The following is a 12,470-nucleotide window of genomic DNA, read 5'->3' on the forward strand; positions in this document are numbered from 1 at the left end:
TGAGAACATTCTTAAAATAGAGGCATGGAAACCAATCTGTCAGGTAGAAGTGTGCAGGCGGCAGAACCCTGGTTACCGTGACACCAAGCTGGGATGTGAGTTATCTTGTCCCGTTAAGACTGATCCTGGCTGGAGGGCCCCAGAGGGTTGCTGGAGGGGCAGAGGGCCCATGCCTGCATGGCCTGAAGCCTAACACAAGGATCCCCAGGCCTCACTTGTCCTTGACCATTGCTGCCTCTGTGGTTCTAGGCATCTGGAAGACAACCAGGTCAGCGTCATCGAGAGAGGTGCCTTCCAGGATCTGAAGCAGCTGGAACGATTGTAAGTACAGCACAGCGTCCTTTCTTGAAAAGTCTTTTTTTTTTTTTTCCTCTGCAAATAGGGCTCATTGTGACCTTGCTGGAAAAAAGTCTCCAATGTTTAATAAAATATTTTCTATTATATTTAAAGCACATGAGATACATGTTAAGATGACACTGAGATCCACTTAAACTCTTTTTTCTTTAAAAGATGAGAGAATCAGTGTCTGGGGCTTGTTTTTCTTCTCCCCAGCCTTGTGCTCTCTCTTGGTACTTGTTTGTGGGACTGGTTTTCTACCAAGCCTCTGGCTTCCTTTCCTGGGAAGAAAGAAGCTGTACTTAGCCTTGTCACAGAGCTGCTTCTCACAAACCCTCTACATGAGCTTCAGGCTCCCCCCTCGGTCCCTGTCCTCCCCACACCCTCATCTGCCCAGTTCTTGTTCTCGTGGGAGTGGAAGGACAGCGAGTGGGCGAAGCCTGTGGCGTGCCTGCTTCTCCTATGAGTGAGCATCAGCCTGTGTCAGGAAGCCCACACGTTTCCACGAGAGAATACATTGCCAGGAGTTTAAAAATAGGCCACTGTTCTGACTCTATCAGAGAGAGAGGGAGAGGGGTGGGGATGGGAGATGGATGGAGTCTCCATTTGTTCTGTTGATTAGTGCTTTTGCAGAAAATTCTTGGGTCTCTTTGATGAGGGGACTGCTCTAATGGTTAAGTGGGTAAGCTTCACCTTACTTCGGTTAATCACATCTGGCAGCTTTTAACATCTGGATATTTGCTTTCTGCCCACTGAGTGGGGATTGTCCCCAAGAGCACTTAGTCATGCCTGTGGGCGGCTCTCTCATGCTTCTCTCTGCATCCTGGTTGACCTGCCATGCAGCCTCCTTCCCCTGCAGCCAGGGGATGGGGCTGCACCAGCTCCCTGCTCCCCCAGCCCACTCTGAAGGGTGGTGTTCTGTCTACCTGCCGTGTGCTGAAATCTCATCTACAGAGATGGGCTTGGGCTAAGTGGGGTAGGGACTGCCTGCCATCAACTTGTTATCGTGATCTGCCATCTTGACCAGTGGAATCACTCCACTGGGGGCGACACATTAATGGGAAGGGTTACTACCCAGCAATAACCTTTACTTTCCTTGTCTGTTATGTGAACCCTCTCATTAATTGCTATTCTTTTGGGTCAAAAATCAGCATATGTTTATTCTTAGTGATTTGAAACTTGACATTTATTTCTTTTTTGGATTTTTAAAAAATATTTATTTATTTATGCATACAAGAGCTAGAGTGCGTGCCAGAGATGTGGAGGCGGGGGCGGTGAGAGGACCCACCAGAGGCAGAGTGGGGAGCAGAACAGGCAGATGTACTGAAACACATTGCTGAGGGGAGCAGCAGGCAAGTCAGGAGAGGTCTGCTGTGCCATGTGGGTTGCTCTGTGGCCGGGGATCGAACTCATGCTGCAGTGGCTGTGGATAGCTTCATAGGTTGCATCTTAACCCCTTGTGCCACCAGGGAGGCCCCGACATTTATTTCTTATAAAGAAAATAGTTATCAAAATGATGAATGTTGCTTGTGTTCACACAAGTTTCTTAAAACTTAAATTCTTCTCATTTGAATCAAGGGATAAATGAAAGTATTTGTTGAATGTGCTTCCGTTCTGTGATACTCAACTTTTTCACAGAAGAATACAAAGTCCTTTGTAAAAAGGTCTCCTCTTGCTTAGTGTTCTGATTATAAGGGTAAATAAATTCCCAGTTCATTAATTTCATGGTTGTTGGGAGGGAACTAATTGAGTATCTTGGACATGCTAGGAACTATGCCAGTGTTTTATAGTCTATCTGTTATTTTATCCCCACAAAATTCCTGTGAGGTGTTATTACCCTCATTTTGTAAATGAAGAAACAGAGACCCAGGGAGGTGAAGCCAAAGATTGTCAGGAGGGAGCCAAGATTCGGAGCCACATCTGTCTGACATCAAAGCCCACGTCCTCTCATACTTCTGGGCTACAGACACTGGATGAAGTGTGAGCTTTAGCAATGGCCCTGCAAATAGCCTCTCACATACCCATTTAACTCCAGGGAATATTAGTGAAATATTCTGGCGAAAGGCCCTTTTCTTTGGCTTGGTGAGCGCAGCTGAAATACTATGCTTATCTAGGAGCCTGAGGGGATTGCAATTGCAGGGTAAACCTGGCTATCTCTCTACTTTGGCATTAGGAATGTAATGCTAGCTGCCATACTAGATAAACCCTCAAATCTCATGGCTTAACACAATGAGAATTTCCTTTTATTCCTAGCAAATCCTAGTAAGGGCTTAACTAGCTGCTGGGTCTTTTGCCTCCAATAGGAGACTCAGGAACATGTGATCCTGCCATTCTTTGACTCTGCCATTGTAAGTCTTGCTTCCAAAATACCAATGTTGTCTTCTAACAAGCCAGTGGAAGCAGCATGAATGGTCACATGGGAGGTTTTCATGGGCAGCTACCTCACAGGAAAGAGTACCTGTCTTTTCCACTCTTATAAACCTTGGACTCAGTTACATGGATACAGTAAACTTCATGGGTCCTGGGAAAGGTAGTTGAGCCTCAAGAAGTAGAAGAAACAGACTTAGCTAGCCAGCCTCTGACTTATATTGCAAGTGTGCTAAGTATGTAGTCAGGAAGGAGAATGGCATATATGCAACTAATATACATAGCTGGATAGGTAAGGTCTTTCAGTGTCAGCAAAAGGGTGTGTGTGTGTGTGTGCGTGTGTGCGTGCGCACGTGTGTGCAAATGACAATATCTTGACTGTTATTAATTTGGCTTTGATTATGCAGTCTGTCCATGAACAGACAGAGATCTATAAAATGGGAAGATATAATTTATTTTCTATTCACACTTGAATAAGTAGATGGCTGATTATGCCATCTCTGGCCTTTACTGCTGACTTACCCTCTCTATGTGTCTATATTTGATAGTAGATTAATCTTTGTGGACCACACTCTGAAATACAACCTGGACATTATTCTGATCATTAATTTCTGGAGTGTTTGTTTCCGTTCAGAATGGTCATTATTGGATTTATCTCTTGCTTGTTTAAAGAGATGCAGGTAATAATTTAGAATTATCTATTCCATGATAGGACACCTGTTACAGTCTGAGCCAGGTGCCCCTCTTCTCTAACAATACATGATTGTCTCTGTCACAGCACTCATCACATCATATTATTATTCCCTATTTTCCTGATAGGATCTCCCCAACACCATGAGTATGTTGAAGTCAGCAATCATGCTCTTTGCAGGATCATGATAGTAAGTGCCTATGAAATATTTTAACAAATACTTGGGGTTTTGTTCTATGCCATTGGTTTTGAAAGGGGACCAATACTTTCCCCCAGGGGGCACGTGGCACTATTGAGAGAGATTTTTGGTTCTGCTCCGGGGATGCTGCTAAACATTGTATCATTATAATACATAGGCTAGTTCCCACAACAGAGAATTATCTGGTCCAAAATGCTAATAGTGCTAAGTTTGAAAAATTCTCCTCTTTACCTATAATGCGTCAGATAACATTTAGACATAACACACGCCTTCTCACTTAATCCATACAGTATTTTGATATTATAATGGCAATGTTATTGTTGTGATAAAATACAAAATTCAAAGCATTGCCTATCAAGTGTAGTTTCTAAATACATTTGTCCTAAAATCTAATTTAGCTAAATCTTGCTCATAGCATCTAGAAAGTAGAAAGGATAGAAGAACAAGTTAATTGAAACCAAGGTAAAACAAATTTTGTAGGTTGCCATTCCACAAGATAACTGCAGTGGCGTCTTCAAAAACTCAGTGTCATGAAGGAGGTGGGAGTTGATTGTTCTAGATTAAAAGAAGCTTAGGATAAATATAGCAACAAAATTTGGGAGAGTTAATGGAGTTAAAATATTATAAAATCTTTGAATTATCTAGGAAATGAAAATTATGCATATGTCTATTGCCTTATTAATCAAGAATGTATGTTATAATCTATAGGAAAGCATCTAAAAAGAATAGTTTTAAAAATGTAGTGACATAATAGAGGGAGAAACATATAATAGAGGGAGGACATAGAATGATACAAAAATATGTGATTAATTCAAATGAAGGACAAAAGAAAATAAAAAGCAACATAAAAATGAGACAAAAGAAAATAGTAAGATGATGCATTTAAACAAAAACATGTCATAGTTATTTTATGTGTAAATGGATTAGTCCTCCAATTAAAAGATATAGATTGCCAGAGTGGATTAAAAAAATAAACAAACAACAATTTTATTTTTTTTTTTTTTAATAAATTTTATTGTTATATTCCCCATACAATTGCAGCCCCCCCATTCTGACCCCAATCCCTCCCCTCCCACCCCCGCCCCCCTAAAAGTGTCTCTGGTTCATAGTTTTTTGTTGATTTTGATTTTCACTTTCTTATAGTTATTCATTTTCCTGGTCCCTTATTTAAGTTTTCTAGATTCCTGCTATGAGTGAGACCATCCGGTATTTTTCTTTTTCTTTTTGGCTTATTTCGCTGAGCATGATCCCTTCCAGCGCCATCCATGTTGCTGCAAATTGCATGTGTTTATCTTTTTTGAATGCTGAGTAATATTCCATGGTATATATGTACCACATCTTCTTGATCCAGTCATCTATTTTTGGGCATTTGGGTTGTTTCCAAAGCTTAGCTATTGTAAACAGTGCTGCTATAAACATAGGGGTGCAGGTGTTCTTTGGAATTGATGTTTCTGTGTCCTTTGGGTAAATACCTAGGAGTGGAATTGCTGGGTCATATGGAAGCTCTATGTTTAGTAGGTCCAGAAATCTCCATACAGCTTTCCACAGTGGTTGGACCAGTTTGCACTCCCACCAACAGTGCAGAAGAGTTCCTTTTTCTCCACACCCTCGCCAACATTTGTTGTTGCTAGTTTTTTTAATATGTGCCATTCTCACTGGTGTAAGATGGTATCTCATGGTAGTTTTGATTTGCATTTCCCTGATGACAAGTGATGTTGAACATTTTTTCATATGCCTGTTGGCCATTTGCATTTCCTCTTCAGAGAAGTTTCTTTTAAGCTCTTCTGCCCATTTTTTGACTGGATTATTTTCTTTGTTGTTGTTGAGTCTCATCAGCTCTTTGCAGATTTTTGTGATCAGTCCTTTATCATTAGTGTTGGGTGCAAAAATGTTCTCCCAGTTGGTGGGGTTTCTCTTTGTTTTTGTTATTGTCTCTTTTGCTGTGCAAAAGCTCTTTAATTTGATGTAGTCCCAGCTGTTTATCTTTGCCTTCACTATCACTGCTTTGGGTGATGTGTCTGTAAAGATGTCTTTGATGTGCAAATCACGTAGTGTTTCGCCTATATTTCCTTCTATATATTTTATGGTTTCAGGTCTTATGTCTAGTTCTTTAATCCATTTTGAGTTGATTTTTGTGTATGGTGTGAGGTGGTGGTCAAGCTTCATTCTTTTGCATGTAGCGACCCAGTTTTCCCAGCACCATTTATTGAACAAACTTTCTTTGCTCCAATGCATATTCTTTGCTCCTTTGTCAAAGATTAGTTGACCATAAATCTGTGGGTTTATTTCTGGATTTTCTATTCGATTCCATTGGTCTGTATGTCTGTTCTTGTTCCAATACCATGCAGTTTTGATGATTATGGCTTTGTAGTATAGTTTGAAGTCTGGGAGTCTGATGCCTCCATTCCCTTCTTTTTTTTTCAGGAGAGCTTTGGCTATTCGGGGTTTTTGGTGATTCCATATGAATTTCATCAATAATTGTTCTATTTCTTTGAAGAATGACATTGAAATTTTGATTGGAATAGCATTGAATCTGTATATTGCTTTTGGTAGGATGGCCATTTTAATAATGTTTATTCTTCTAATCCATGAGCAGGGGATGTCTCTCCATTTCTTTGTGTCTTCTTCTATTTCTTTTAACAGTGTTTTATAGTTTTCTTTGTATAGGTCCTTTACCTCTTTTGTTAGATTTATTCCCAAATATTTGATTTTTTTTGTTTCAATAACAAAAGGGATGGTCTTTTTGATTTCTTCTTCTTCAGATTTATTGACAAACAACAATTTTATAAGCCTTACAAAAGACAAACATTAAACCAAATGATATAGAAAAGTTGAAAGTAAGTGAATAGAAAGTGATACCGTGAAAACACTAAAGTTGAAAGTAAGTGAATAGAAAGTGATACCGTGAAAACACTAAGCAAAAGAAGGTTGATCTAACTCAGTTACTATTAGTTAAAATAGACTTTAAAAAAATAATGGAATTTTTTTTGTTTCGATAATAAAAGGGGTGGTTTTTTTGATTTCTTCTTCTTCAGATTTATTGTTTGTGTATAGGAAGGCTACTGACTTTTGCGTGTTGATTTTGTATCCTGCCACTTTACTGAATTGATTGATGAGTTGAATTAGTTTTTCTGTGGAGATTTTGGGGTTCTCTATGTATATTATCATATCATCTGCAAATAGTGATAGTTTGACTTCTTCTTTTCCTATTTGGATTCCTTGGATGTCTTTCTCTTGTCTTATTGCTCTGGCTAGGACTTCCAGTATTATATTGAAAAGCAGTGGTGAGAGTGGACATCCTTGTCTTGTTCCAGATCTTAATGGAATTGCTTTCAGCTTTTCACCATTGAGAATGATACTGGCTGTTGGCTTGTCATAGATGGCCTTTATGATGTTGAGGTATGTTCCTTGTATCCCAAGAATTTCAAGGGCTTTTATCATGAATGGGTGTTGCACTTTATCGAAAGCTTTCTCAGCATCTATTGATATTATCATATGGTTTTTATATATACATATTAAAAAAACTAGCAACAACAAATGTTGGCGAGGATGTGGAGAAAAAGGAACTCTTCTGCACTGTTGGTGGGAGTGCAAACTGGTCCAACCACTATGGAGAGCTGTGTGGAGATTTCTGGACCTACTAAACATAGAGCTTCCATATGATCCAGCAGTTCCACTCCTAGGTATTTACCCAAAGGACACAGAAACATCAATTCCAAAGAGCACCTGCACCCCTATGTTTATAGCAGCACTGTTTACAATAGCTAAGCTTTGGAAACAACCCAAATGGCCAAAAATAGATGACTGGATCAAGAAGATGTTGTACATATATACCATGGAATATTACTCAGCATTCAAAAAAGATAAACACATGCAATTTGCAGCAACATGGATGGCGCTGGAAGGGATCATGCTCAGCGAAATAAGCCAAAAAGAAAAAGAAAAATACCGGATGGTCTCACTCATAGCAGGAATCTAGAAAACTTAAATAAGGGACCAGGAAAATGAATATAAGAAAGTGAAAATCAAAATCAACAAAAAACTATGAACCAGAGACACTTTTTGGGGGTGGGGGGCGGGAGGGGAAGGATTGGGGTCAGAATGGGGCGTTTGCAATTGTATGGGGGAATATAAAAATAAAATTTAATATTAAAAAATATAAATAAATAAAATTAAATTTAAAAAAAAGACAGATAAATAGTTCTAAATAAATATTTTTTTCTCTGCAAAAAAAAAAAAAAAATGGAAACAGAGAACTACCTCATAATTACAAAGGAGTAAACCAAGAATGCACAGCAAATCTATGTATGTATCTAAAAACATAGTCTGAAAATACATTAAATATTGACAGAACTAAAAGGATAGACAAGTTGATAATCAGCTGAGATATTACTCTTGAAGCTAATAGAAAAAGGCAGATGCAATTATTAGAAATCATATAGACTATTTTAATGACAAAGTTTGCAAACTTGATCAAATTGTTATGCAGAGAACACTGTAGAATACATATCCCTTTCAAGTACATATGGAACTTTTATAAGATAATGCTCTAGAAAGCAATCTCAACAAATATAAAGAATTGAAATCATATGGAGTATTTTCTCTGATCACAGCAAAAATATACAAAAAGTCAGTAAGAAAACAGCAAGTAGGAAATTTCAAAATTTTTGGAAATTGACTAACATATTTCTAAATTACTTCTGAGTTAAAGCTTATATCAGAGGAAATTGGAAAGGTTTTATGAATGAAAACTAAATTTTCTGATGGAAATATATCATAATATATGTATGGATTGCAGCTAAAGCCATAATCAAAGGAAAGTGTATAGCCTTTAAGCTATGTTATTCAACTTATTATGTATTATGCATAGTCTTCATTTTTCAAGTAAAACTAAAATCATGATTAAAGCATCCATCTTTGTGTGTGTGTGTGTGTGTGTGTGTGTGTGTGAGTGAGTGAGTGACTGACTGTGTATTTTACATTCTTCATTTTTGTACAGTGTATGCTTTATCCTCTCAGGTGTAATCCCTGTGAAATCCCCACCACCAATTCACCCGTGTACCATCAACATAGTCCCTTGTGCTATTCCCACCCCTGTTTTGATCTTTCCCCCTCCTCCTCCCTGCAGAATATCTCATATATAGTTGCCCGTTAATTTTGATTTTTAATTTATTATAATTACTTTTTTTCCTGATCCCTTATTTTGTTCCTCTACATTCCTCCTGTAAGTGAAACCATCCAATGTTTTTCTTTCTCTTTCTGGCCTATTTCACTAAGCATAATCCCTTCCAGCTCCATCCATGTTGCTGTAAATGGCATGAGTTTATCTTTTTGATTGCTGAGTAATATTCCATTGTGTATATATACCACATCTTCTTGATGCCCAAAAAAGCATCCATCTTAAGGAATTAAAGAGGAAACACTAAAGTAGAAGAAAGGAAATAATTAGGAGCAGAAGTGTATGGAATTGAAAGTTATATAATAGCAAATGCTAAAAAGTGAACTTTTTTATTTTTTCCTTGAAATCATCAATACAATTATAAAAACTGGCAACATTGACTAATCAGAAAACAAAAGGAAGAAGACCGAATTACCACTGTGAAGGATAAAAAATGGGGCACAATGCTGAACTTCACAAAGATTGAGATGATAATAAGAGTATATTTTAAGCACCTTCATTCATTGATTTTAAAGGTCAAGCAAAATAGAAAACCAAAACATAAGGATATTGTATATAGTCCTCTATCTATTAAAGAAGTTTAATATTTAACTGAAACATCCTATCAGGAACATCTAGCTTCAGATGGCTTCACCAGTGAATTTTACCAAAGTTTTAAGGAATAAATTTAATATCATTATTTTTAACATAAATGCATTCTATAAAAATGTGGACATTTGTCATTTGAACATCACAACATTTATAGCAACACCCACTAAGGATATTTCAAGAAAAAAATAAACCAACTTTTTTTCATTAAAGATTATACAAATTCTTAGCAAAATGAATTTGATAACACATGAAAAGGATATATTACAACATTTTAGCTTACTTGAGGAAGGCAAGGTTGGTTTAATAATTGAAAATCTTCCATCCCAAATAAAAGCATGCTGAACAACTATGATAGCAAAACTAAAGACATACAAACAACATTTACAATAAAATTAGTTGACACAGTATCCCATGAATTTCCCCATCACTGCCACCCATAAGCAGGTGGGGGACAACAACTGAGAGTTATAACACTGTTGTGTTATCTCATATGTGTGGAAGAAAGCAGAGGGAAAGCAACTGAAATTCTTCTGGCCCTAAGAACAGGAAATTGCTTAAGTTTCCAATAAGTAATCATTGGAGCAAAATGATAAATCTTGGAAAATCTGCCAGAAATGGAAGGACTTTCAATTAAATCCAATTCATAGTATATATAAAGGAACCATGCTGTGATAATGATTGGTAGTACTTGGCATTTTCTAAGTTCTATGAATGCTTAAATTTAACAAAAATAGTTTTCATTTTCAAACAAAGGTCTCGTGGTGATGAAAAAAAAAATAATTTCTGAGTGTAGTTGATCAGAACAGGTACAAAGTAGAAGTGAAATGAGAACTTGATGAAGATGTTAGAAATCACCCAAAGAGTCAAGTCTTAGAAAATAGAATTCATTAGTTTGAAATAAGCCAAGAGTGAGCTTCAGACTCTTGAAGCTCAAAAAACTATCATGTCCTACTCCAGTCCCATAAAACTGCATGAAATTTCTTTCATTTAAGAAATAACCAAAAAGGATACTGATTGAAGCTCATACGGTGTTGTTCTTAATAATGAAAATAATAAAAGAATAAGAAGCATAGTATCCTCCCTAGAACAATGAAAATATGTAACAAAGAGGTAGTCACAAAACAGTTGAAAATCATTATAGAATAGTTCAAAACTACCTATATAAATTTAAGATCTTATAAACTATAAATGAAAAACATACTTCTGAATTTTAAAAACTCAGAAATTAGATGATTAAAGAAAAAGTAGACTTTGAAAGGGCAGTGAATAACTCAAACAATTTAGAAAAAAAAGTCATTTCAAAATATACACAGCAAGTATAATACTGAAGAACAAACTTAGAAGAATTACACTAATCAATTTTGATATTTACTATAAAGCTATAGTAATCAATACAGCAAAGTATTGGTAAAATAATAGATGTATAAATTAATGTTACAGAATAGACGGTCTAAAAATAGACTAGTTCAAGGACAGTCAACTGATTTCTAACAAAGATGCAAGGACAATTCAATGCTGAAAGAATAGTCTTTTCAACAGATGGTGCTGGAACATTTAGATATTAATACATATAAAGATGAATGTAGACACAAACCTTATATTTTCTACCTAATTTAATTAAAAATGGACCTCATTTTCAAATATAAAATTATGAAATTTTGGAAGTATAAAGAGAAAAAAGTCTGCATGATGTTGGGCTTGGGATTGAATTTTTTGAAATAACACCAAAACTATGACCCATAAGAGAAAAAAGTTGATCAATTGAACTTGGGCATCCTAGATGGGCACCTAACTATGAAAAAAAAAAGACAGAATTTTGAACCCTGAAAGTTCAAAATTAAAACATATTCTAATAGTACTATTGTATTTTAAAGGGAGCAAATCTTTAAACCTTCAGTTTATTGAATACTTACAAGGAAAAGAAAATCATATTTCTAGCATACTTTTGACACCAAAGCCAGAATGCAACTGAATAACATTTTAAGGAAATAAACTGTGAACCAGAGATTTCATTAAATATGACTACAGGCTATTGTGAGCGTTTCAAAACTCAGACATCATTGTTCTCAATGAGTCCTTCCTTAGGAGTCTACCAGAGAACAAATTTCATACAACCAATAGCCTGGAGCGACATTGGCATAAAGACAGATAGAATCTACACTTCCATAACTCTCTGTGACTGAATTTTGGAATTCCATGTGGCAGTGATGTGATCTCCATGGTCCTCCATGCTTGCTCTCTCTTCTTATGCTGGCTAAATTGATAGTACTTTAAAAACTAAAAGTATGTAGAAACCCAAAATGAAAGAATTTTGGGCCCCTGCTATGTCATGAACAAGAAATAAGCCATTATTTCAAGAATAACAATATATTCATCACATTAGCAGAGTAAAAGAGAAAAGTCATTTCATCTCCACAGATGCAGAGGAAGGTATTTAGTAAATTAAGACTAATTCATGATTTGAAAGCATGTTAAATGTTAAGAATAGAATGGAACTTCTTTACAAAAAATCTAAAACAAACATCATTGTTAAAGATGAAATATTGAAAATGGCCCTCCCAAGAGACAGGGATCATCATAATTCCTAGTTAACATTACATTGGAAATCCTGATCCTGGCAATGATTAGAGGGAAAGAAGAAGAAAAAAAGGGGGGGGGGAGAGAGGGAAAAAGGGAGAGGTAATGAATAGGTCTAAGTATTGAATAGAAGAAAATATCATTATATGAGATTGCATGATTGAATACAGAGAAAACACAAAATGATCTATAGATAAACTGTCAAGATTCCTAAGTGGATTCTTCATGTCACTGGACACAATATCAGTATAACAAGAAATCAATATAATATATACCAGCAACAAAAAGTTAGGAGAATTTTAAAAATGATGTTAACAGTAGCACAAAAAATAATACCAACTGCCTAGGAATAAATCTAATGAAAGATATACAAGACCTTAACACAGAATACAACAAACCTTACCAGGAGAAATAAAGAAGACTCAGCTCTATAGAGACATTCATAAAGTTCATGATTGGAAAACTCAGTGTCTCAAAGACTTCGATACTGAACAAATTGATATATGAATTCAGTGCAATCCTAATTAAAA

At 36.3% G+C, this 12,470-nt stretch overlaps 1 protein-coding gene across 2 annotated transcripts in view; it reads left to right on the top strand.

Moving 5' to 3' along the window:
* The window catches only part of SLIT3 (slit guidance ligand 3), a 610,824-nt gene that overhangs the window by 49,787 nt on the left and 548,567 nt on the right, over nucleotides 1-12,470 (top strand). For both annotated transcript variants that reach the window (XM_054691197.1, XM_054691196.1), the window contains exon 3: nucleotides 250-321. In XM_054691197.1, the coding sequence (XP_054547172.1) occupies nucleotides 250-321 (72 nt within the window). The remainder of the gene's footprint in view (nucleotides 1-249; nucleotides 322-12,470) is intronic.

Source organism: Talpa occidentalis, unplaced genomic scaffold (genome assembly GCF_014898055.3).
Source record: "Talpa occidentalis isolate TD23 unplaced genomic scaffold, MPIMG_talOcc4v2.1 talOcc4.9, whole genome shotgun sequence".
Taxonomy (NCBI): Eukaryota; Metazoa; Chordata; class Mammalia; order Eulipotyphla; family Talpidae; genus Talpa; species Talpa occidentalis.